General features: G+C 37.8%; 1 protein-coding gene across 1 annotated transcript in view; it reads left to right on the forward strand.

Moving 5' to 3' along the window:
• LOC106554387 (hyaluronidase Eo Hy-1) overlaps positions 1–25,667 on the forward strand; it is a 29,268-nt gene extending 3,601 nt beyond the window's left edge. Inside the window, exons 2-4 of the mRNA XM_014073036.2 lie at positions 15,168–16,118; positions 17,557–17,646; positions 25,334–25,667. Of these exons, the coding sequence (XP_013928511.2) occupies positions 15,168–16,118; positions 17,557–17,646; positions 25,334–25,666 (1,374 nt within the window). The 3' untranslated portion in view covers position 25,667. The remainder of the gene's footprint in view (positions 1–15,167; positions 16,119–17,556; positions 17,647–25,333) is intronic.
• Positions 25,668–26,562: the final 895 nt, after the last annotated feature.

Raw genomic sequence — 26,562 nt, forward strand, 5'->3', positions numbered from 1 at the left:
ATATCATGAAAATGTAAAAACTGTAAAACAATACTTATCTCAAACTATAGAAACATTTAGGATACTCTGCTCTCACCATTTAGCAACTGGCTAGCTGATTATCTCCTATACATAATTTAAGACCTAAGAACAATGACAACAAGGATCATCCCAACTGGAATAGAGCAACTTTGGTTAATTTAAAATTTTATGTACTTTGAGAGCTAAAATTTTCCTTCCCTGTGATCAAATCAGGATTTTACTTGTTTACCATGTAAAAAAGGACAGAGTTTCATATAAATATAGTAGCTCTTCTTAATTGTTCTGCCAAGAATTCTTCTTACTACGGATCAATGGATAAGTGATAGTCTGAAGCTTGATGGAGTCAAACTATTCTCCAAAGCACCTGAGGGTAGAGCATGAAGCAGTGGATGGAAACTAATCAAGGAGAGAAGCAACTTAGAACTAAGGAGAAATTTCCTGACTGTTAGAATAATTAATCAGTGGAGCAACTTGCCTACATAAGTTGTGAATGTTCCAACACTGGGAGTTTTAAAGAAGATGTTGGATAACTATTTGTCTGAAGTGGTGTAGGGTTTCCTGCCTAAGCAGGAGGTTGGACTAGAAGACCTCCAAGATCCCTTCCAACTCTTTTGAACCCTTCCTATTCTTTTGATGGGCAGAAGCTGCCCTAGCTGCCCTGCAGTGCTTCCTTGCTCAGTTGAAGGCTTTGTTCAGCCTTCAAACAGTAAGGCTGGCTGTGGAATCTGAATCAGCCAGGTGCAGGAACCAAGGACGTTTGTGGCCCTGCCGTGCTGCTCGCTTACGTGCGCCGGCCTTACTGTTTGAAGGCTGAATGGAGAACTGGGCCTGTGTGCATGCACAAATATATGCCGGGATGGCATGGGCCTGGCCGAAGTGATGTGGGACGGACCTTACAGTTTCCAGGATGTCCATGCAGGCTGGATCTGGGCCTTGAGTTTGACACCCCTGGTTTAAAACGTCAGTTCAGTTCTACTCAAAGTTTGGATGGACAGAAGCTGCCCTAGATCAGTGGTCGGCAAACTCATTAGTCAACAGAGCCAAATGTCAACAGTACAATGATTGAAATTACTTTTGAGAGCCAAATTTTTTAAACTTAAACTATATAGTAGGTACATTGTTATTAACTTAATTAGGGTACCCCTAAGTTGGCCTTTGCTAAAAATGTCCTCAATCTGATTGAGGTACGTTCACTGAGGTCGACCCCTTCCAACTCTCCCATCCACACTCGTCTTGTGTCGTATATCTCTTTTCATTCATCCTCTCTATATGTCCAAACCATCTCAACATACCTTTCTCAATACTCGACACTACATCTTCTTTCACTCCACAACGTTCCCTAAAATTAACATAATAAACTTTACTTAAAGTTTTAAGTCTTAGTTAAACTATAGGTAAGTTGAATCAAACTTGATATCATACTTAATAATGATATTATTTATTGATAAAATTAAATTCCTTACAATTTACCTTACAATATCCATAAAATTAAATCATGACAATGATTGACAAACACTAATGTGAACAATGGCCTTGCATCGCCTTGGAAAGTTTGGGTAAGTCAGGTTTGTATATTGTTGTTTTTAATTTTAGGCAAGATTCCAGGTTCTCATCAATAAGACGACTTCTCAATTTACTCTTGATAAGGTTCATGCTTGAACATGATTGTTTGCATAAATATGTGGACCCGAATAAGGAAAGAACAGCAAACGCTAGTTTTTCAGTTGATTATATGAGTCAGGGATACTATTCCAGGTGTTAAAAATCAACATATTTTCCTTCTCCAGGTCTTTCAAAGCAGACCACTTATGCTGTGAACTAAGTTCATATTTGTTTTTCTCCAATATTTCTATATCAGCACAAAGGCATTCAAATTTCAAGCTCCACAATTCTTTGTTTTTTAAATCCAGCAATTGCATTTCAAAGTTGCCAATGTCAATATGAGGGACAAAAATCTAATTATATTACAGTAGCATTAAGAGGTTTTTTTTTTTTTTTTAACAAAGGCTAACCTCGCTTTGCTGTTTCGGAATTCCTGAAACCTGTTGAGAAAAGCTTCCCTCATATTTAAAAGTGTTGTTTTGAAATAGCAAATGTCAATATCAGAATTATTTTCTTAGTGATGTTTCAACAGGCTTGGAAAGTGAATCAAAGTTTCTCTTTCAAAATCTTGAGCAAAAAGAGATAATTTGTTTTCGAATGAAATAATTTCTTCTAACATCGAAAAAATTGTGTTTCCTTTCCCCTGTAGTTTACATTTAAGCTGATTTAGATGAGACATAACATCTACCATGAAATAATTTTTTTGGATCCACTGATCGTTAGTTAGTTCTGGATAGTAAGCACCCTTCTCAAGGAGAAATGCTTTAATTTCTGTCAATAAGGAAGCGAAACATTTCAAAATGTTTCCTCCTGATAACCAACGTACCTTGTTATGCAGCAGAAGATCTGCCACTCACTCTCCATTTCAACTAAAAATTCTTTAAATTGGTGATGATTAAGAGTTTTAGCTATAATAGAGTTGATAATCTTAATCACCAATTCCATAACTTTGCAAATTTCTTCTGCACACAAATGTCTGCACACAAAGCGCTTCTTGATGAATGATGCAATGGTAAGTAAATATCTCATGATTAATTTTTTCTTTCAAAATAGCAACAAACCTGTTTCTTACACCAGTCATACTTTTCGCCCCGTCTGTTGAAATTGAGACAATTTTATCGAGTGGAATATGATGTTTTCCAATGCACTCAATTACAGCATTTGCTATATCCTCTCCATGTGTTTGAGTGGTAATAATCTTAAAAGTTCTTCTCTAGGACCTGTGGATGAAATAAATCATACAAAAAGTGAAACTTTTTATATCATTTATATCATAAGACTCGTCAACTATTGATAAAGCTGAAACCAATTTAAGATCTTCGACTTGCTGGTTAGTTATATTCGACATTTTGACTGTTCTATCTTTCACTTTTTTATCAGACAGTGGTAACTCTTCAATTTTTTTTAGAATATCTGCTTTGTTCTTAAAATCCCGAAATAGCTCTTCAGATGCATTTATAAAACAACTTTTAATGTATTTGCCATCTGTATATGGTTTTCCTTTCTTAGAAATCTCTTGATTAACCACAAAACTTGCAATATTAACATTATTGGAAGATTGCATCCAGTAATTAAATACAGAACTTGCTTTTTCTTGACTCTTCTGAAGTTCCTCAACTGCTTTCTTCCTTGCATCACCGACAGGATATTTAGTATTAAATGACACGTGTTTAGTTGTAAAGTGTCTCTCCAAATTTGATTTCTTGTTATGCGCCAATTTTTCCTGACAAATAAGGCAGGTTGGAAGGCCATTTAAGTTTTGAATAAACATGAAAGTCTCAGTCCATTCAACTTTAAATTCATGGTTTTCGTCGTCTGTTTTTCTTTGCTTCTTCTTTGTAGCCATTTCAAACAGGGCACCTAAAACAAATGTTTCATTTTATAACAATAAAGCTGCAGCCCCTCTTGCTTCCCTGGGACCAGAAACTGACCAGGAGGGGTCTCGCATCCATGGTCCCATCTACCACCCACCCACCCAGGTCCTACCTGGTTACTGTGTCTTTAGTGTTGTTACTACGACAGCAGCCTTTGGGGGCCTAATAAGCTTCTGAGAAACTCCAACACCATGGCTCTGATTAAGCTCCCTTCTTCAAACATTATCAAAGTTATGGGCACTGTGGCAGACCAAGGGAATATGATTTGTCTGTAACTCTTCTTGGCTCACTTAACTAGCCAGGAGAAGGCCTAGAAGCAAGGCTTAATGCCACACAAGCACAGCGTATTAGCTGTTCACCTGAGGCTGCAAGAAAAGAAAATACGTTTTCTCTCTCACTTCTTAGATCCTGTTCTAACTCCAGTAATTAAAAAAAGTGGAGATTAATTACAGCAAACTACTAGAAAGCAGGCAATGCAAAACATAATGATAACACTATGTCTACGAGGTCATATCCGCCCATCAATATTAAAACATTAAAAGGAAACGGCTTTTATTTTTGACTCAAAATGAATATATACGTAGGTTTTTGTGGTGCGATTAGTGGGTGCCAACCCACCTATACTGTGAAGTGGAATTATTTATTTTTTGCAAGAAGAAAAGCGAATATCAAAATACACAATAGTAGCTTACTACTACTACTACTACTACTACTACTACTACTACTACTACTACAACTGTTTGGTAATGGCAGTTTCAATTGTGCAAGAAAAGCTGGAAGCAAGAACTTCAGATAACATGTGGTTTCTCTAATTTGGTAGAAGGTTCAGTTCTAGGCAATTCAATTGCAGCACTATTATTATTTATTAGTATTATGCATCAACCATCTCCCAAAGGCTATTTACCAATTATATAAAGATGAAAAATAAGGCATTAAAAAAGAAGGGGAAAAAAGAAGGCAGAAATGGGAAGATAACAAACCAAGTGGAGACAAAAGAAAATCTAGGATAAAAGGAAGCTTCAAACATTCCCACCAAAGGTTTGGGTCTTCCAGCTCCTTTAAAACACCAGCAGGGTAGTGGCTGGTGAGTGGTGGCTGTTCCAATCTCAGTGGAAATTTCATTCTATGAAAATCGCTATGTTGGTTTTTCATGAAAATCAAGGATATCTATTATATCCTATGCTCTTGTGTAAAGTTCAATCCTGCTCAGTTTCAAGGGCAGGGGCATTTTTATAAAGTAAAATAAGTTCCTTCCCATACTATGAGAAGGAAAACAGACAAAAAATGCTACACTGTAGATCAGGGCAACTTTCAGACCTGGCTGGGGAATTCTGGAAGTTGAAGTGCACAAATCTTAAAGTTGTCAAGGTTGGAAACCCATGCTTGTAGGCATATGTTTTGGTAAATACATACATAATATCAGTAAAATAGGTAGAATAGCTTAGAAACTGAATACCTTCAAATGTTTAAAAAAGAATATTGTTATTGTTAATATTATTTGCAGACATGACTTCTCTTTCTGTGAGATCCTTCCCAGCAAAGTTCAGGCACACAAGTGCATGGGTTTCACTGGGCATTATGCAAAACTGTCGGTTCGGGGAGGGTTGACAATAAATCTAGGGTTACTGCAGACCCTTACATAGCTTGACTGGTATACATAGATTGTGAAGAATCAAGAACTAATAGAATGTCAAATAGAATGGAACAGCTTTCCCTTCATGTCCAATATGCATGATACAAATTGTATGTCAACATATAAAGAAGACAGTAGATTGTGGCAGCATGGATTGTAATGATATTTGCTTTTAAATGTGGCTATGGCACCTTTGTCATTACATATTAGGTTAGATGCTAATATGAAGACAATTATTTCCATATTCTTTGATGTGTTTTGCTCTGCTGTGTGTTCTATTATTCCTGGATAGTTTGTTTATTTTACTTGGTTTGTATTATGTGACTCCCGATTGTGTCAGATCTCCCAAAGCAGCAATGAAATCAACCCCAAAACATCACAATATATAACAATATATTGAAATAAACGTGGTAACTTTCCATGCATCCGGGAGAAACCATAACACCATCCATACACATCAGGAGAAGCCAAAGTGACTCGTTCAGCCTGCAGAGATACACAGAAATAGTGTTCTGGAGTTTCCCAAAAGCCAAGAGGGTTGGGCCACTTTGATATCCGGAAGAATATTATTGTAGAGAAAGGGTAAGACTGAGAAGATCTCACTGTGGGAGTAAGGCAGGATTCAGAGGGGCCTTCTCTTCCAGATCCCTCCAGATAATCACACTTTAATTATTTCATTCAAAAATATTTTCTAGTTGTAGAACTGAAAAATCCATACTTTGCTTTACCTTTTAGTTTCTTCCCTCCATTTGCATCTTTTTCTATTACCAGTATGCATTTCTCAGCATTTCAACATTAGCCTTTACAGTTGTGCACATAAGGTTTTTCACACTAATTGTCTTTAGACAAAGATCTGCTCACACACAATGGGGACATGTTGATAAAGGCATCTCATACATGAGTTGCAATGATATAGATGAGCACTAGATGGCAGTACAAATCTAGAGTTTCCTGTATATTTTTGTGGAACATGCAGAAGTCTACTTTTTTTTGGTAACCCCCAAGTATGGTATATCTAAAATAAATAATATTAATTAATTTCATAATCATTTTTGCAGTGAAAATATGTTTATGAATAGCATGATATTGGGGAAAATAAAAGTTCTGGCAAACTGCACATAGACAGTTTTTGCATACTCAATTCAAGAATAATAATACAATAAAGAACTCCAATATTTTACTCTGCTTGGAAACAAGGCTTAGTTAATCAAGAACATAATTGGCAATGATAATTTTTGACATTCCCTCTGGCTAGTGTCCATTTTGCTGTTTAGAAAGGTATGTAGAGCAGCAACAGGAGAAATGAGAATATTTCCTATCTCTTTTGCATCTTTCACATTCTGTTAACCTTTCAAACTAGTCCAGACAAGAATTGCAACCAGGACTACTAAGTGTATCTTTATTGTATTGTTACATTAACAAAAAAAAACTTGCAATGTTGAAAGTATATCTCCCTTCCTCTCCTTTTACTATCTAGAAAACCAGAGAGGGTGCTTTCTGAAATGCTTCCCACACGCTCCTTTGTTCTGTGGATTGAGATATTTTTAACATGCTTATAGTTCACTCTGGCTGTCCCAAGGTCATTGTACATAGCATTACACACTCATCATTACATAGATTAAACCTAGAAGAATAAGTGAGTGGGCAGAAATGTCAGTGATAAGGAGATATGTCTTTTCCAAGATCATCAATGGCATCTCCAGCCCCTCGAACAGAAGTGGTATTTAGCAGGTTCTGATCAGTACTGGAGAACAGGGAGCGGAAATTTTGAGTAGTTCAGAGAACCAGTAAATACCACCTCTGACTGCCCCCACCCCCGTCTATTCTCTGCCTCCTGAGTCCCAGCTTATTTTGCAGTAACCTTCCCCTGGAGTGGGGTGGGAATGGAGATTTTACAGTATCCTTCCCTTGGCATACCCACCAAGCCATGCCCACCAAGCCACGCCGACAGAACAATTAGTAATTATTTTGAATCCCACCACTGCCCTCTAACCCAGAGCTGTTACATCATTGAGATAAGAGACTTATTGGTTGGTCAATAATATGTTGCATTCATTATCAGAGCATTCCTTTCAATGATATCTATACACATTTTGTACTATTTATAACCATTCTTGTCATTTCCTAGCTTTGTTATGTCATAGCAAATTAAATTGTTATACAAAAGCCCTTGTTTTGTTTTGTGAATCACTGAATGAATTATTTGAACTCATTGACCCAGATTTCTCTTCTCATACGCTCAAAAGGAAAACCTAGTAAATTCATTTCAAGAATATTTCTGGAAATACAATTCTGTTTTCTTCATTTCCCCTAATTTGGGAAAGCTTACATCTGCATTATGCATATCAAATTCATGTTTACTTTGACCTCGTTGGCTTCCTTTGAGGTTCAGGGTTTCTTTGTTTCTCAGACAATGTGCTCAGAAGGCTCTTAAAATTTGGCATTTAGCTTCAACACTGCATCCCCATGATAGTACTAACATTTGGGGAACATTGAATCAAAGCACTCTTAATTGCCTTTGTAAACTGAAAATTGCTGGGGTATGCAAATAGAAACAATTGTCACACTATTCCTGTCTGGGTCTCACTATGCAAAGTAAAACTAAGGCACTTTTGGGAATATTAACCTATTACTGGTGTTGGGATCTAGCAGTGGCGGGTTTCAAATTTTTTTTGGAACCTCTTCTGTAGGTGTGGCCTGCTTTGTGGGAGTGGCTTGCCAGCCAGGTGACCGGGTGGGAGTGGCTTGCTGACTGTGTGACTGGATGGGAGTGGCTTGGCAGTCATGTGACTGGGTGGGAGTGGCTTGACAGTCATGTGACCGAGTAGGAGTGGCCAAGATGATGTCACTGAATTCTTTGCCCCCATGGATGATCTACAAAAAGATATAAAAAGGAATTTTATTATTTTGTGTACTTACTACTTAAATAAGAGTAAAATAAGTACACAAAATGATAAAAGAGCTACTTACAGAAGGAAGATGACTGTCCTTGCCAGTCTTCAATATCACTGGCTCCAATGAATGACCTGCACAAAGAAGAGACACAGAAATGAACTCTTTCATTGCATGCATTGCATTAAGATGAAACCAGCACACAAAACGATAAAAGAGCTACTTACAGAAAGAAGATGACAGTCCTTGCCGGTCTTCTACATCACACTTGCTCCAATAAATGGCCTGCACAAACAAGAGACACACAAATGAACTCTTCAATTGCATGCACTACATTAGCATGAAACAAACACACAAAATATTAGAAAAGGAAGATTACTGTCCTTTTGTGTGTTGAAGTCACCCACTGACCACCTTGCTCCAATGAATGGCTTGCACAAAGAGATACAGAAAGGAAGACTTTAATTGCTTGGACTACTATATTAAGCAGCCTGCCTCTGGGCAAAAGAAAGAAAGCGCCAGCCTGCCGCTAGCTCTCTTTTGCCAGCCTCTATGTTGGACATAGCGGTGGGCAAAAGAAAGGCAAAAGAAAAAGAAAGTTTATCGGTGCTCTGGGAAGCCGCGAAAGTGACTGGGGAGTGCCAAGAACCTTCTTGCCTCCGCTGAACTTTGTGCACGCTCCTTGCAACTGCAATAGTAGTCCAGAAGTGGCAGGGGCTGTCAGACTTGAAGCCCAAACCCCATTAGCCACAAAAGCCGCTTCTGGATGTCTATTGCAGTCGCGAGGAGCGCACGGAGAAGAGCGCGAAGTCCAGCAGAGGCAGGACTTACCGAGCTCAGCGGGAGCCAGCCACAAGGGATGGGAGGAAAACCACTCCTTGGAAAACTTAGCCAGGAAGGGAGGCAGGAACTAGTGGGGTGTGGGGACACCCTGGAACGCCCCCATGCTTTGCTGGTTGCCACACCTCCTAGGCAAGTTCGGGGAGGTCCTAGGAAGCTGGCCGTGCTGCACAAGCTACCGCCCGCAAGCAGCGACAGAACGGGCAGGGCAAGCAAGCGAGTGGGCCGGGACAGGCGCTCCATGGGGAACCTCTTCTAACCGGTATGGTAGATTTCTGGAGGCTCTTCTACCGAACTGGTTAGAACCGGCAGGAACCCACCCCTGGGATCTAGGTAAATGTTTAAACTCATAGAAACCTCTGGTTGGTATTGATTTGAATTGCAAAAGCCCATTGCACACAGTGAAAGCTTGGGTCCACTATGGAACATTAATCATGTATGTTGAGAGTTAAAAAAGAAAAGATGAAGAGATCCACTGTAGGAGTGGGTTGCTGCCAGCGTTACTGCTAGTTTGCAATCCACACACCAGATGTGTTCTGTGTCTGCATGCACTGTCCAATGTAAATTGTTCTGCACGCATGCACAGAACAATTTACAGTGAACTGCGCATGCGCAGTCACTAAAATTCAAAATGGCAGCAGCCAAGCGATAGCGAGGTAACCGGTTTGGGAGTGTGGCGGGCTTGGGTCGCTGCCGGTTCTGTGACCCAGGCCTGAATTCCACTACCAATTTGGTGGAACTGGGCCAAACCGGCAGCAACCCACCTCTGATTCTCTCCAATTACATGACACGTTGATCTGTACTACAAAATAATGTGCTATAATTCCTATTTCTACACCTTTCAACACTCAAATGTTCCTAGTAGGTTTTCATTGCTTTCTTGGTTGGGATACCATCTAACTCGAAGGTAAGTAAATGGTTAGAAATTAGCTTACATTATACATGTATTGGGAAATGTGAATGGAAGTAGGTTTTTTTTTCTCTTCTAATAAACTAGCATCAATTATTAGAGCGGAAATTAGGGAAATTCATGCCTCATCAAAACAATTCACATAACACATAGATGTGGAATTGACTAACATATGATAACAACCAATTAAATGACTTTAGAAAGGGACAAAATGAATTTAGACAATAGAAGATCTTACTATTCAATGTCTAATAGACTTGTTAACAGCTTACCAATTTTCCAAATCCTGGGCAATGCATCTTAAATACCACTTAGAACCCACTTCTAGCCCAAATTTGCAAGCTTGTTGAGCGTCTCTGTTGGTCACTTTGTATTATCAAATACTGATTTAGATGGGCAAACATAACATTCTTTATATGTTCTTAACAAAGCTCTGTTTTTAAAAGGCTTATTTTAAATATTGCAAACCCAATTAAAAATACATACAATAAAGGCTTTCAGCACTTTAAAAAAACAATCCAGGCATAACAAATTAAGTGAGTTATTCATCAGTTTTTCTTCATTCGCTCTACTGATAAAATACACAGATTAATAAACTGATCGGTCATACTTATTTGTGGGTGATGCAAATCAATTTTACAAATTGAAACTCTTCTGGAAATACTTTTACTTATTTTAGCAGGCTTGGGCATAAGATTCACCTCATTAATTTCTGAAGTCCCCTTTTTGTGCTCAAGCTATGGAGCCAAAATATTTCTGCATGATTTCTTTTTAGATCACTCATGTAAGTGGGAAAATAATGTGTCACCTTTGAAAGTTTAACTGAGCAAGACCATAAGATATTGACTGAGCAGTTTTTACTAATTTATTGATAATATATAATAGAATCATTAAGGTTTGAAGTAGTGCAATAGATTTGCAAATTTCAGTTTAGAAAGAACAATAAAAATGAACCTGTAATAGTGGTGGCGGGAGGCTCCGCCCACCCACCCGGGCACTTCTGCACATGTGCAGAAGCATCACGTGCGTGCAGGAGTACATGCGCACGAGTGAACTGGTAGTAAAAAAAAATGGAAACCCACCACTTTACTGTATGGTAGTTTACACTGGTTTCTACTAGCAATGATGTCTACCATTTATCTCTGGAGAGAAGGCTAAACACCACATACTATAACACTATCAATTAAACAGCAAATACCTCATACTAAACAGTTCCATGGTTCAACCTGGAAAACATTTGTACAGTTCATTAGCATAAAATTAAAAATAAATTAAAAACATGCGGGGGGAAATCTCCAAACGTGCATAATTTCAGATTTTAGCAGAGGACTTAAAGATTCCATATTTCTTAATTGAATTTGAGCTGAATCTTTGAGGGTTATAAAAACCATGTATTAAACAAATAGGTGAGGGTTCTTTGAGGAAAATCACTGAGTAGGTGATCAGCCTGTGGTTTGACTTGCTGATAAATCATAAAATATAGATGCTTCAGGATTCCTACTGAGGCAATAAATCATGGGTTGTTTGACTGTAGTAGCAACATCATTATATGGAAGGCATCCAAATTCATACTTGATTTTTTGATTTGTGTGATTATTTCTCATAGTGGTTCCTGAAATTTGACATTAGAAAGGATCCATAGGTTATGAAGCTCAGCTTCATAATTAAGAGAGAGGTGAACAGCAAAAGTATTAAAATATATAAAACTTGTGTATTAGGGAAATGTTTGCACAGGAAAAAAATGAAAGAAAAATGTTTTTTTTTAAGCATGCATGCTACAACAACTGCATACAAAGTAAACATATATGGGCATATACTCATATAAAAAGTTTTTGTGAAAATTCCCCCATTGCTAACTCACAGAGTAGCAATAATACATTACTATCTCCACCACTGCATTGTGGATCAGCTGTAGCCATTGCTCCAGGCCCGTTATTGACTGCCTGAAGAGCTCCTGGTTCAGGGGCAAATGCAATTGGTACAACAGATAGATTGCGCAAGAATCTTCCTGCCCCTTCTGTCACCTATCCTGAACAGGAGCTGTGAGTCTAAGAAAAAAATATCTAGATTGTATACCAGTGCTGAATTGGGATTTATCTGAATATCTGCAGTCAATAATTTTGCTAGGATTAAATCTGAACCCATTTCTCCCTAGACAGAGCCTTGTATCTCCTGAAGGCAGAAATAAAGATGATAGGCCATGCCACTTGCCAGAGACATGTAAGGACTGCTACCAAGGGAAAAGTGAATGAATCATAATTTCTTGGTCTGGGCTATCTAGTGGGGTCGACATCTCCAGACATTAGGACATTGGCAGTGTGTTTTGATCAGCCTATAATCCATGTACAGTCAAGTATCATCTGTACTCATGGTTGATCCAGTTGCCTCAAATACAATACAAAATACAATAGTGGAGTTGGAAGGTACCTTGGAGGTCTTCTAGTCCAACCCCCTGCCTAGGCAAGAAATCCTATACCATTTCAGACAAATGGCTATCCAACATCTTCTTAAAAACTTCCAGTGTTGGGGCATTCACAACTTCTGGAGGCAAGCTGTTCCACTGATTAATTGTTCTAACTGTCAGGAAATTTCTCCTCAGTTCTAAGTTGCTTCTTTCCTTGATTAGTTTCCAGTCATTGCTTCTTGTTCTACCCTCAGGTGCCTTGGAGAATAGTTTGACTCCCTCTTCTTTGTGATAACCACTGAGATATTGGAACACTGCTATCATGTCTTCCCTGATCCTTCTTTCTATTAAACTAGAGATACCCAGTTCCTGCAACCGTTCTTCATATGTTTTAGCCTCCAGTCCCCTAATCATCTTTGTTGCTCTTCTCTGCACTCTTTCTAGAGTCTCCACATCTTTTCTACATCGTGGTGACCAAAACTGAATTCAGTATTCCAAGTGTGGCCTTCCCAAGGCATTATAAAGTGATATTAACACTTCATGTGATCTTGATTCTATCCCTCTGTTTATGCAGCCTAGAACTGTGTTGGCTTTTTTGGCAGCTGCTGCACACTGCTGGCTCATATTTAAATGGTTGTCCACTAGGACTCCAATATCCCTTTCACAGTTACTACTGTTGAGCAAGGTACCACCTATACTGTACCTGTGCGTTTTTCTTGTCTAAATGTAGAACCTGACTCTTTTCACCATTGAATTTCATTTTATTAGATAGTGGCCAATGTTCAAGTTTGTCAAGATCCTTCTGTACCTTTAGCCTATCTTCTAGAGTGTTGGCTATTCCTGCCAGCTTGGTGTCATCTGCAAATTTGATGAGTTGCCCATTTATTCCCTCATCCAAATCATTGATGAAGATGTTGAAGAGTACTGGGCCCAAAACAGAGCCTTGGGGTATTCCATTCCACTCCATAGATATTAGAAGGAGAATGTTGAACTGCAGGCATCTCACAAATTGTGAGATTGTCAAACCAACTGGAAACTGGCCACAAAGAAAGGAGAATCTTTATAAAGTAGTTCCCTCCCACCCTTCACAACCTTGGAGGCAGTCCAGAAGAACATAATGATAAATATCAAAAGATCCTGACAAATCAAGGAGAACTTGGACAATACTATCATTCCTATCTCATGATTAATGCTGTATCCATGCTATGCTCTGATGTGAAACTTGAGTGTCAGGGTCTGAAAGGACATCAAATTGATGACCTAAATTAAGGGCGCTGAGAAGATAAATGGTTGCAGTATGCTACTTGTATTGCTATTTTTCTAAGCTGCTGGAACTCCATGCCCTTTTCTGCCAATGTTCTTCCCCTATTGTTTTCATCACCAAGATTCTATCTATGTTTCAGCAAAGTTCTCTAAAGATGAGGTTAAACTAAAGTGACTTCATACGAGATGTTTAAGAAAGTTGTGTCTTCTTCCTACATGGTGACTTACATAGTATTATACATGTGAATACAAGTAACATATACTGATAAATTGCAGAATTAATCTATTCCGATGTTTCAGCATATCTTTGTAAGTAAAATGGACTACCAGTTTGGGTTGTTCATCTACTTCAGGGGGAATGCTTTGAGTAATTTATTTTAGTTAATGTATAGAATAAGATGCGAAAATTCATGTTTATCTATGTTTCAATACACTAAATATAGAATACATAGTTAAAAAATTGGATGGGGTGGGGAAAAGCTACAGGTTTCATGTGAATGTTGACATAACCAAACCATTAATAAGGATTTGATAACTAATACCTTATTTATTATAGTTCTGTTATATTTAGCATTTATCATCTATTTTATAGGAAGCAAGAGAATTCACACATCTAGGGATTAAAATGTACAGTATCCTGAAGTACTTTGTATGATCAGAATATTCTAATCTGAAAAATACATAAATTGGCATACTCAGCTAAGAAACTGGTAGGAGAAGTAAGAATATAGCAACCCTCCCTACCAGTGGTGAGATTCAAAAATTTTACTATGGTTCTGTGGGTGTGGCTTGGTGGGTGTGACATGGCATGATGGACATGGCAGGGAAGGATACTGTAAAATCTCCATTCCCTCCACACTCCAGGGGAAAGTTACTGCAAATCTCAATTTCCTCCAGATCAGCTGGGACTCAGGAGGCTGAGAATACATGGGGGCAGGACCAGTCGGATATGATATTTACCGGTTGATATGATATTTACCGGTTGTCCGAACTACTCAAAATTTCTGCTACCGGTTCTCCAGAACTGGTCAGAACCTGCTGAATACCACCTCTCCTTCTCACCATATCAACCCTACTCATCAGCTAGTCTCATGATCTTTAGAGCAGGGACTTGTGTAAATCTCCAACTCTTGACTTCACATGGCTTAATTTGACTGCTTGGCTCAAACCGACCTCATTCAAATGCTCAATATGGTCTCCTTAAATAAAAATCCTTACTGCAGATAGAATGAGACCACATTAAATAGTGTTCCCTTTTAAACGGGAGCCCTATTTTTCTCATACAACTAAGATCAGGGAAGAAGTCAAGTGAAGTGCCCTATGGAAGACAGGTGGTAGCAAAACTAATTACAAACCAGCAGCATTAGAGTAGAAATAGGTTAGACCCAATGTGGTTCTTGGAAAAGAGACATGAAACCTCCAGACTTTCATCCTCTGGACACAGAGCAACTAGCACATATGTGCGAGGGGAACCTTTACCTTTAGAAAATTCTATTACAATTATTTTATTTGAATTAATATATTAATTTTACCTGTCTAACTAATTAGATCAGCATTACATTGAACATCCTTTAAATATGATCATAAATAATTGATTAATTCAACTTTTGTTACCTTTTAATAAATAGTATGAAAATCTAGCTATCCATCATATCTACTGCAATTATGAATTGCTGTTTTTTTCTTATCATCACTGTACTTTTCCTGTTCTTCTTTCCCTCCATCAAGGATCTAACAGTATCAGAAAAACTGCATATTATGTGTCATCTATGGATTAAATGCCTGGCAATTTGGATATTATTAAAGAGATTTAATGGAGTTCATGTTATGCAGGCCAAAGCTCCAATGTATCCTAATGAGCCTTTCCTTATATTCTGGAATGCACCTACTACCCAATGTCAGATGCGCTATCAGGTGGATTTAGACCTGAAGATTTTTCACATTATACCAAATGCCAATGAGTCTTTAAGTGGGTCTGCTGTGACAATATTTTATCCTACCCAGTTGGGGGTCTATCCCCATATTGATGACCATGGGCATTTCCTCAATGGAATTATACCGCAAAATGAAAGCCTCAGCAAACATCTCAATAAAACAAGATTGGATATCAAGCGTATGATCCCGCTGAAGGCATTTCATGGACTTGGAGTCATTGACTGGGAAAACTGGAGACCCCAGTGGGTTAGAAACTGGGGTAGTAAAAATGTTTACAGAACCAGATCTATTCAATTTGCTAAAGAATTGCACCCACAATTGTCCGAAGCTGCAATCAAGAAATTAGCTAAGGACGAATATGAAAAAGCTGGGAAGAGTTTCATGAGAGATACACTTTTACTAGCTGAAGAAATGCGACCAGATGGATATTGGGGCTACTATCTGTATCCAGATTGCTATAATTATGATTATAAGAAGCAACCTGATCAATACACAGGCAAATGTCCAAATATTGAAATTTCACGGAATGATGAACTAATTTGGCTATGGAGAGACAGTACTGCCCTTTTCCCTTCTGTATATCTTGAAATCATATTGAAATCAAGTGCCAATGCTCTGAAATTTGTTCACCATCGCCTTAAGGAATCAATGCGCATTGCTTCCATGGCTAGGAAAGATTATGCCTTGCCTGTTTTTGTATATGCCAGGCCATTTTATGCATATACCTTTGAACCTTTAACAGAGGTAAGGTATTAGAGTGTATGAATCTCAGAATCAAAGTCTGTTGACAGCTACACTACATATTTATTAGAACTCCATCTGGTTCATACCCATTAACATGCTTTATTTCTCCTCTTGAACACCGGCATAGGAGAAGTCCAACATGGGTAGATTTGTTGCATGTCAGATTCTTCATGTAATCAGGAAACCTGACTGGTTAGAACCTTAATGTTAAAGGATCCTAAGCAGGGGTGAAATGCTACCGGTTTGGACCAATTTGCTGGAACCAGTAGTAAAAGATGCTACCAGTTCAGGCAAACTGGTATTTCCGACGATCAGCTGTGACGTGTGATTTACATTAGCTAGAATTGGTGGATTTCCTGCTTTCTAGATAATCTAAATCAGGTGGCACAGCTGATTGTCGGAAATACCATGGATTTCCCACCCCTTCGCTGTTCCACTTATCTTTGCAGGCACACTCAGTAGCAGGCTCTGTCCACCTGCAGTTCACATCATTTTTTTACACTTTGTGCATGCGCAGAAGGTCATGCACATGCACGGAGATGGCGCGTACGCTCACATTTGTGAACCGGTAGCCAAGGTAAGTTGATTTCACCCCTGATCCTAAGAAAACAGAATAGAATATTACATCATTATCATGGCCATGGGAAAGGAATAGTCACCAGGTGAAATCCCACATCCCTCAGATGTTCCTTCAATTGTATGTATGTATGTATACTATCTTAGGCTTGAATTATACATTGCAAGGCTGATTTTAAATAGTTTATGTCTGTTACACAGCAGCTGAGCCCTGCCTCTCTTCTCCTCTTTTCCTTCTAGCATGTAATATTTTATTTTATTAGCAATAGCCTCCATAGCAATCATTTTAAGAGAGTCCCACTACCACATTTCAAAATTACTAATGCACTTAATAAGATTTTTTTGTAGATACAGTTTCAGCAAAGAATTATAGGCAATTTTCTGAACACATCATTGGAATGTAAAGGATTTTTCACCATACTATAAAGTCCACACATTTAGCATATTGTAACTCAGGAGTTTCCTAACTGGCAACTTCCTGGATGAGGAATTCTGGGAGTTGAAGTGCACAAGTCTAAAAGTTGCCAAGTTAGGACAAAGCTGCTCTGATTTAGTAATCTGAAAAAGTCTCATACCTGAGAAACCAGAAAATACATTTTTTCTACTGGGAGTATGCATCATTGTTGATTTTTAGCCAGGCATTTGATGGAGCTATGAAAGAATATTCTTTCTCAGGCTGCTAAATTTGATTTCAGTAGGGCGAAATTGCAGTCTTGTTCTGAAACTGTTTTTATCATAAATACTGCCGCCTCCCCCCCCCCCCACAATAAGAGATAGGGGAAATGGCTGCCAATATTTAATTGTTTATTACCAGTGTGTGGTGCTCTATTAAAATATCCCTATTCGTTGCCTTACTTTTCAGGAAGACTTGGTGACTACAATTGGTGAAACAGCGGCCATGGGAGCAGCAGGAATGGTCTTTTGGGGAAGCATGCAATATGCCAGTACTGTTGTAAGTTAGTGTGGGTGAACAAAATGCCCATAAACCATATTCATTGGAATTCTTGAGACCCCCTCCCTTTCTGCCCTTTGTTAGTAATGAATGGACAGCTGGATAACATGTTACTTGTGACACCAGTCCTAAACCCTCATCATTTCTCTTGATCAATCAGTTGATTAAAAAGGGTAAAGTTTCTGCCACCCTTCCAAAAAAGTATTCTCAGAGATAAGAGTAATAAACAGGAACAGTCTGTAGTATTTGGAGGAAGGAAAAAGAAGAGACCGTGCTTAAAATCACACTTTTAACTTATTCAAGAGCACTAGTTTCCCTGTGCTAGTAGTAGTGAAAGACCAATACTCTGCAGTAGAAAAGGCATCGAAGTTATTGCCTGTACTATTATTTTTATGATGAGAATATCCCTATAGCTATTCACACACCAGTATATGTATTGGTAAGACTGCAGTGTGAGGTTATGTCAGTGGTGGGTTGCCAATTTTTTTACTACCAGTTCGGGCGTGCTCCCACATGTGCTCCCATGCGCAGTAGTGTCCAGGCAGGTGGGCAGAGCCTCCCGCCACTGCTACTACTGCTAGAGGGACACCTTTGACCGGGGGGGGGGAGGTTGATTAAAAATTTTATACGGAGCAACAAAAATGTTCATATAATGCAAAAATAGTATTGTAATTTTTTTTATTTCATCACAATTACAATTTACAAATATAAATTGTAACTCTTGCCAAACATCAACATTTTGATCACGTGACCATGAGGATGCTGCAACGGTCGCTAAGTGTGAAAATGGTCGCTAAGTGTGAAAAATGGTCATCAGTCACTTTTTTCAATGCCATTGTAACTTTGGTCACTATACCACCTTTCTTGCCACAGTTCTTAAGTGAATAACTGCAGCTAATAAGTTAGTAACCAAAGTGAATCTGGTTTCCCCATTTGACTTGGTCAAAAGGTCACAAAAAGAAATTACATGACCCTAGGACACTGAAACCATCATAAATACGAATCTGTTGCCAAACATCAAAATTTTGATCATGTGACCATGAGGATGCTGCAATGATCGCTAAGTGTGAAAATGGTCGCTAAGTGTGAAAAATGGTCATCAGTCACTTTTTTCAATGCCATTGTAACTTTGGTCTCTATACCACCGTTCTTGCCACAGTTCTTAAGTGAATAACTGCAGCTGGTATTTTGTATTTTGGATAGAATCTTTTTTTAAATAGTCTAAGACAATTTAAAAAAAAGAATCCACACAGAATAAATTGAAGTAAAACATTTCAAACTATTCCACACAGAATAAATTGAAGTAAAATTATTTTTAAAAATTCTATGAACAATATATTTCAAAGTATTGTGCATAGAATTTTTAAAAATGGTTTCACTTTAATTTATTTTGGATAGAATCTTTTTTTAAATAGTCTAAGACAATTTAAAAAAAGAATCCACACAGAATAAAACTATTTTAAAAAATCCTGCACAATAAATAAAATATTATTTTAAAATACATTAAAAAAATAAAAGAAAAAAACCCAGCTCACTTACCAGCAGGCAGTCATTCCAAGTCAATCCAGAATGATGTAGATGTTAATACAAAGAACTGAGCAAATTAAAATGGTGAAATTATTAATCCCAGGGAAATATTTTTCAAAGAAACTTTGCCACCATTTTTTCCACACAAGCCAACCTCCAACCTCCGTGCCCCTCCCCTCCGGGAAATCCAGGTAGAAACAGTCCTTACTTCTCTGTTGTGACTCAGCAGCAGTCTTCTGTGAGTCTTTTCGGAATGCAAGATTAACGATGCAGCTGGGGCTCGTTAGTGGGGTTTTGGAGATAAAAGGAAGGATGCTGCCACACCCTAGTTGCAGGAGTCAACGTTCCTTCGTGCGTTTCTTGGTTCGTACAACATTGCTTGATCATCAGTCGTGGTTTATGTAAGATACACTTGGATAAGTGCTTTGTGTTTCCTGTAACCTTGATTCAAGAAGATACACTTGGAGAAGTGCTTTGATTTCTGTAACCCTGATTCTTAGAGACTTTGGAAGAAGTGTTTTGCTTTCATTTTGTTCAACGTGTGTTGCCGTAAGAAAGATTTGTTTTCATTCCATTATCTGGTCAGAGACTGTATTTATGTTATTTTTGGGCTCGAAGCCAATCTGAGCCGAGAACTGATAAAGAAAGTTCCTTTTAAGTTTGTCTGCCTGCCGTTTGTTAAAGAGCCGTGAAGGGGGGACAGAACACTTTTCTAGCCAAGTATTTCCTGCAGCTCTATGGTACTGGGTCATCTTTTCTTATAAAAGTAAGTATAATGGGTGGGTGGGGGGGGTCCGTTTTCTTGCTTTAACATTTTATCTTCAATGAAAGTCCTGAGACATAGAGAGGGATTAGACAGGGTGCCTTTTGTCTTGCCCCGGTTAGGATTTCTTAAGCAAATCCACTGGGCTTTCAACATGAAGCCCGAAAATCGGGACTTTTTAAAAACGCCCCAGGACACGGGACAAATTGTTATAAATTGTGACTGTCCTGTTGAAATTGGGACGTCTGGTCACCTTAGGCATGTTGCAGACCCTGTCAGTTAAAGAATTCCAGCGGGTGGGGTTTATGAAGAGAGAGTCCTCTGCTATGGCCTCCATCCTGTGGAATATTCTGCCCTCAGAAGTGAGGGAGCCCCCACCCCTCTCCTGACCTTCCAAATAGGAGTTAAAACATGTTTATGTGACCTCATGGGGGAGACCAGAGGAACATGCAGCTGTGGGACTGGTTGGTGCCCCGAGACCCTTCCTTTCACCTTTTAAAAAGGGTTTAATCATCCTTGTTTCCTTTTAAATTTTTATTTTTTATATGCTGTTTTTATATTTAAGCATTTTATCATACACTATCCAGAATTCCTCTCTGAGGGACATGGGTGATTCAAAAATGTGATAAATATGTATGTATGTATGTGTGTATGTATGTGTATGAATTTAATGACATGTCTATTTCAATAAGTGGTGTAGGGTTTCCTGCCTAGGCAGGGGTTGGGCTAGAAGATCTCCAAGGTCCCTTCCAACTCTATTATTCTATGAATATGTGCATCTGCACACATCTGTAGCATGATTGTAGCTTTCTACTTTCTCTTTAGCCCAGAGAAATAGATGTTGCTTTCTGGATACAAAAGCTATTTAAATAGCATTAATGAAAGTTAAAGAAAGTTGTAATAAATCCAATTTCAAATAAAGATATAATTAAATGGAGATGGAACTCTTAGTAACTATATCGTATTATATGAATAGAAATGTGAGATTAGAAATGAAATCATTCTCTCTGATATTTAAAAATGTGAATTTTTTAAATTCCTTATTCATATCATTACTGAAGACTATGATAGCGCATGTATGAATCAGGTAAGAGTCTGAAGCCATAAATCAGGAATGGGTAATCTTTTTTTTTTACCATTTTTTTAAATTAAACAAACATTACACACAAAAAATAATCATCTTACATTACATCTTGTAGAAAGTGTGTCAATTGGTTATAATTAGCTTTCGTGCATCTTTTCCACAGTCATTACTTACATTCATAGCAAATATCAAAGTTCTTAATGAGTCTTACTTTCAACATATCATAGTTCTCATTTGATTGAAATTGTTTTAGTGTCCTTTTGCCTAGAATAATCCATAGTTAAAAACACAACCACCTAATGACATTTCATTAATTATTACAGAGTCATCCAATAGCCTTAAACCTTTATAACATATTCTAAACAAAAATTAGTTGACAAAATTTCTAAGCTCTTCTCCCCCCCTCCTGCAATCCCTGTTTACAATTTGTGTCCAGGTTCCTTTTGTTATGGTAGTACATATATATCATTAACTGTATCCCTTATCCTTATCATTCCATTGTTAGTTGTTATAATTAATATTGGTTAACAAAAAATCCTTTACTGTTATATCTATTTTCTTCTAATATATGTATACATGTATATATATATATATATATATATATATATATATATATATATGTATGTATGTATGTATGTATGTATGTATGTATGTATGTATGTATGTGTATATGTATATGTATATGTATATGTATATGTATATGTATATGTATATGTATATGTATATGTATATGTATATGTATATGTATATGTATATGTATATGTATATGTATATGTATATGTATATGTATATGTATATGTATATATGTATACCTTATTGCCCTTATCAATTATTTATTTAACATAACCATCTATAAGTTACTAAACTGCTACTTACTAATTATAAAACTTAAGTTAAATTTTTTGTTATCTACTTTCATATATCCAATAACATTACACATTTATAACATATTCAAAGTAAGAATTAATTAATTAAATTTCTAAACCTTTTCCCCCAAATCATTGTTTGCAATTTATATCCAAATTCCTTATATTAAACCAGTGCATATATATGTCATTAACTATAACACTTAATAATTTCATTATTATTATTATCATTAATATTTATTAACAACATCATTTATTACTTATATCCAGTTTCCTCACCTACAGCCAACATAGAAATATACCTTGTTACCATTATCAACTATTTATTTAAGCAAGCAATCTAAAGAATTACTAAATTCCTACTTACTAATCATCAAACTTAGCTATTATTATTTTTTCTTATTATCAATTTTCATATATCAACCTGTGTCCTTCCAGAAGGCATGTAGTTTTATTTCTTTTGCCATTTGTGGAGTTAATTTTCTATTTATTTCCTTGGTAAAGTTTTTATGGACATCTCTCTGCACCTTGTTATCTGTTGAATCTCTCAGGTAATCTCGGTGCCCTTTTGCTACTTTAATTGATTTATCTTTGATTGTCAATCCTGTTTCTGATAACATTTTTCTCTTTAAAACCATCATTTTTTCTCTTTTTTCTTCTTTTGTGCCTTGAAATTTGGGGTAGAGCTCTGGACCATCGAATTCCCCCCTCCAAACTCCAATTTTTTTCACTTTCAACCATTTTCATTTCAGAAATCAAATAATTAGTTTTCTTATCTTTGTGTTCATTTTTCTCTTCAGTTTTTAGAACTCCATCTCCCTCATTTTTTTCTTATATAAACTCTATCTTCTTGTCAATTCATCAAGTTACCAATAACTTTTGAATTGCATCCCAAATCTTTTGCAAAATTTAAGTTTTCTCTTAGGAAAATTATTCCATGTTCCAAATTGTAAATTACTGCCACTGTAGCTTTAATCTTCCATTTTTTCCCCTTCCTCCAGTGCCAATAGAGCTCTCACGAGACAGCTGTGGTAAACAATTTGTGCCCTTGACTCATCACTTTCAGTTACAGAGCTTTGAAGCATGAAGACAGTGATAGCAAAGGAGAAACAGGAAAAAATGCATGGTTTCAAAAAAAGCTCTAGCCTGTAGCTTTTGAGCAGGAAAATTAGTATTTTTTTCACTTTCTTGTGTTGTCTCAGATTTAGGAGGGACAAAGTTCTTAAATGGAGTTTAATAGCAAATAATAGACAATTTTTATTAGAGTAGAGAGGGAGATTTTAGTCCTTAAGTTGAAAAATAAAGCAGGAAGGAGCCGAAGAAGAAGAACCGGTCCGTTCACTTTAAGCAGAGGGGAGACAGAGAGAGAAAATTGCAAGGAGCATTTCAATAGTTATAAAAAGAAAAGCATACTAACCAAAACAAAACAATCAAAATCAGTTCCACCGCTAACTTCTTCTGCTTAAGGATTTAGTTTAGCATAAAAAACAGATTCTTTTGGGCAGTTTTTTTTTTCAAAACAGAAAGGATTCCACAGATGATCATACTTTCTCTTTCTGTTTCCTTCCGTTCCTTAGCCGTCCCCACTTCATCAGCCTAGACTGTCTTTTGTCACCAGTTTGAAGTCCTTCTCTTGTATCAATCAGAGACTTGTGTTGTCCCTGATATCAGCAAGACGTGGTCTTCCTGTTCACCGTCTCTTCGGGATGGTTTTGGTCCGATTGGACCCCCCAGTGGCAAAAGTATCGGCTGCAGTCTCAGAGAATCGAGACCACACGTCCGTACCATAGGGACATTGGCTCCTCCCAGGAATGGGTAATCTTAACCCATGGGTGTTAGAGGGTTTTTCAAATCCTTTTCTGTATCCTACAGCCTTATGTGAGTACATGGCTAAAATTTATGGTAATGTTAAAATCTTTTGTGGGTAAGAGAAAAAACAAAATAGACGCTTTAAGACTTGCAGAGACTCAAAACAATCATAAAACCATTGAAAATTTGGGTCGATCTTTTTCATTTAGGTAGATTAACAGATTAATAGGTGGAGGGACACTAGAAAAGAGAAAAATGGGAGAAATAGAAGTATCCTGAAATTGGGTGCCTGAAATAGTGCGAGATCATGGTCCCCAGAAGCTTCTAGTCTCATGCAAAATGTTTGTAATCTGATCTGCTTAATGACCATATGATTCACTTAACAACTGCAGTGATTTGCTTAAGCATAGTAAAAAAAATCATACATTTGGGCATGAATCACTTAATAACTATGGAAATTCTGATCCCAGTTGTGGCTGTAAATTGAGGACTACTTCTATATAGTTACTGTCTGACTGTATTTAGGAATTACAGCCTAGAAGGGAAAGATTAACATCTATGATTTTTTTTGTAACATATGGATATGTATGAAAATGTGCAATCCATGGATTCCATGCATCCATATTGCAATATTATGTAATCTGTGTTCATGTCACTGAAATTTAATGGCATCTAATTGAAATTGAAATTAATCTGCCAAACCTATTCAAATCAAAACATACTCAGTCCTACCATTAAAACTCCCAAATTACCCAGGATGCTCAAAACCAGTTATCATTCTACTAGAATCATTGCCTTATAGGTGGCTTCCTATAATTTAGTGCAGGATTGTCAAATTCAAGGCCCATGGGCTGGATCCGGCCTGCGAGATTCCAAGATCTGGCCTGCGGGCCTGCCGTGGAAACAGCAAAGGACTGGCCCGCAATGCTTCTGCCAGCAAAAATGGCACTTGGGAGGGCAATGACGGCCCTCCCGAGCTCCATTTTCAGCCGCAACGGCCGCCTACCCTTCTGCTAGTGAAAATGGAGCTCAGGAGAGCCATTTGAGCTCTGTTTTCACTGGCGGAGGGCTGGTTGAGGCTGTCGCAGCTGAAAATGCCCCAAGGTCAAACACAACCCTGAGGTGGCCCGCAATGAAATCGAGTTTGACACTCTGGTTTAGCGGCTACAAAAACAAATATAAATCCCAGGCTGCAAAATGTTTACAGTTCTGCCTATGTATTTCTCCTTATAAATTTGTATCCCAACAAGTTATCAGATTTTGTCATTTTCTCTTTTTTGTCGAACTTTGAACGAAAGGAGAGAAATGGGGTGGGTGGAATGGATCTTGACTGGGACTACCAGAATCCAGCCACAGACGTTTTCTGTTTTTCGAACTTTGCTTTTCTAATGCTTCATTCCAAGGGGGTTAGAGTTTAATAATAGCAAAGTAAGATTAACTTTTTAGGATTGTTATGAATATGACAAAATGTTTTTTTTAATCTTTCCAACAATTATCAATGGAAGTCTTAAGCTAGGAAGTATGCACAATTCTCTGGATATAAGCGCCAGTGAATTCAATTAGACTAATTCCCGAGTAGATACATTTTATATTCTATAGTAATGCATAAATCAATGATCATTCTTTGTTTTATTTTAGGATTCCTGTCAGAAAGTGAAAGATTACATGAATGGTCCATTCGGACATTATATCATTAATGTGACTTTTGCAGCCAAGATTTGCAGCCATGTCCTTTGCAACAAAAAGGGAAGATGTGTTCGTAAACATAGTGATTCAAATGCCTTTTTGCACTTGTTTCCTGAAAGTTTTAGGATCATGGTGCAAGCCAATTCCACAGACAAAAAAGTGATTGTGAAAGGAAAACTGGAGTTGGAGAATTTGCGGTACCTAAGAAGTAAATTTATGTGTCAGTGTTACCAAGGCTGGATAGGACTATTTTGTGAAGAGCATTATATAAAAGAAGAAAATTAAATATCAGGAAATTAAATGCATTGAAGAGTCTTTTATTTATTCCCAAACAAAACAAAATTGTCACACAGATCACAAGACAAAGAAATCCAATTTTGATTTGAGGGCAATTCTATTAGATCTTCTGAAAACAACTCAGTGGTGGGTGGGATTCAATTTTTTTTTTACCACCGGTTCTGTGGGTGTGGATTTGTGGGCATGGTGTGGCTTTGTGGAATGACTTTGTGGGCGTGGCAGGGGAAGGATACTGCAAAATCCCCATTCTTTCCCCATTCTTGGGGGAAGGTTACTGCAAAATCGCCATTCCCTCCCCAATCCACTAACCTGCTTTCCAGCTCTATTCTCCTGTTCAGGGCAACAAAAGAAGATCAGCTGAAATGCTTGGAGGAAGCAGGAGCGAGGCCAGCCTGTTTGCTGGTTCTCCAAGCTATAAATTTCCACTACAAGTTCTCCAGAACCTGTCAGAACTGGCTGAATACCACCTCTGGTACAACTTTTAAGTTTCTAAGAAAAGTAAGATGCTGTAATTAAACATTAAGGGGAAAAAAGAATACAGATGGTTGTGTAATGTGTTTTGGAAGGAAGGAAGGAAGGATAGACATGACTGGTTTTCAGAGCCTGGGTCTACCTAAGGTGGCGCAGTGGTTAAATGCAGCACTGCAGGCTACTGCTAGATCAGCAGTTCAGCGGTTCAAATCTCACCGGCTCAGGGTTGACTCCGCCTTCCATCCTTCCGAGGTGGGTAAAATGAGGACCCAGATTGTTGGGGGCAATATGCTGACTCTCTGTAAACCGCTTAGAGAGGGCTGAAAGCCCTATGAAGCGGTATATAAGTCTACTGCTATTGCTATTGCTATTGCTAATTAAGACTTTTGCTTCCTTTTTTTCCTGCACTCTAC

The sequence above is a fragment of the Thamnophis sirtalis genome, unplaced genomic scaffold, assembly GCF_051295495.1.
Source record: "Thamnophis sirtalis isolate CommonGarterSnake01/CBP01778 unplaced genomic scaffold, rThaSir2_p1.2 scaffold_9, whole genome shotgun sequence".
Lineage (NCBI taxonomy): Eukaryota > Metazoa > Chordata > Lepidosauria > Squamata > Natricidae > Thamnophis > Thamnophis sirtalis.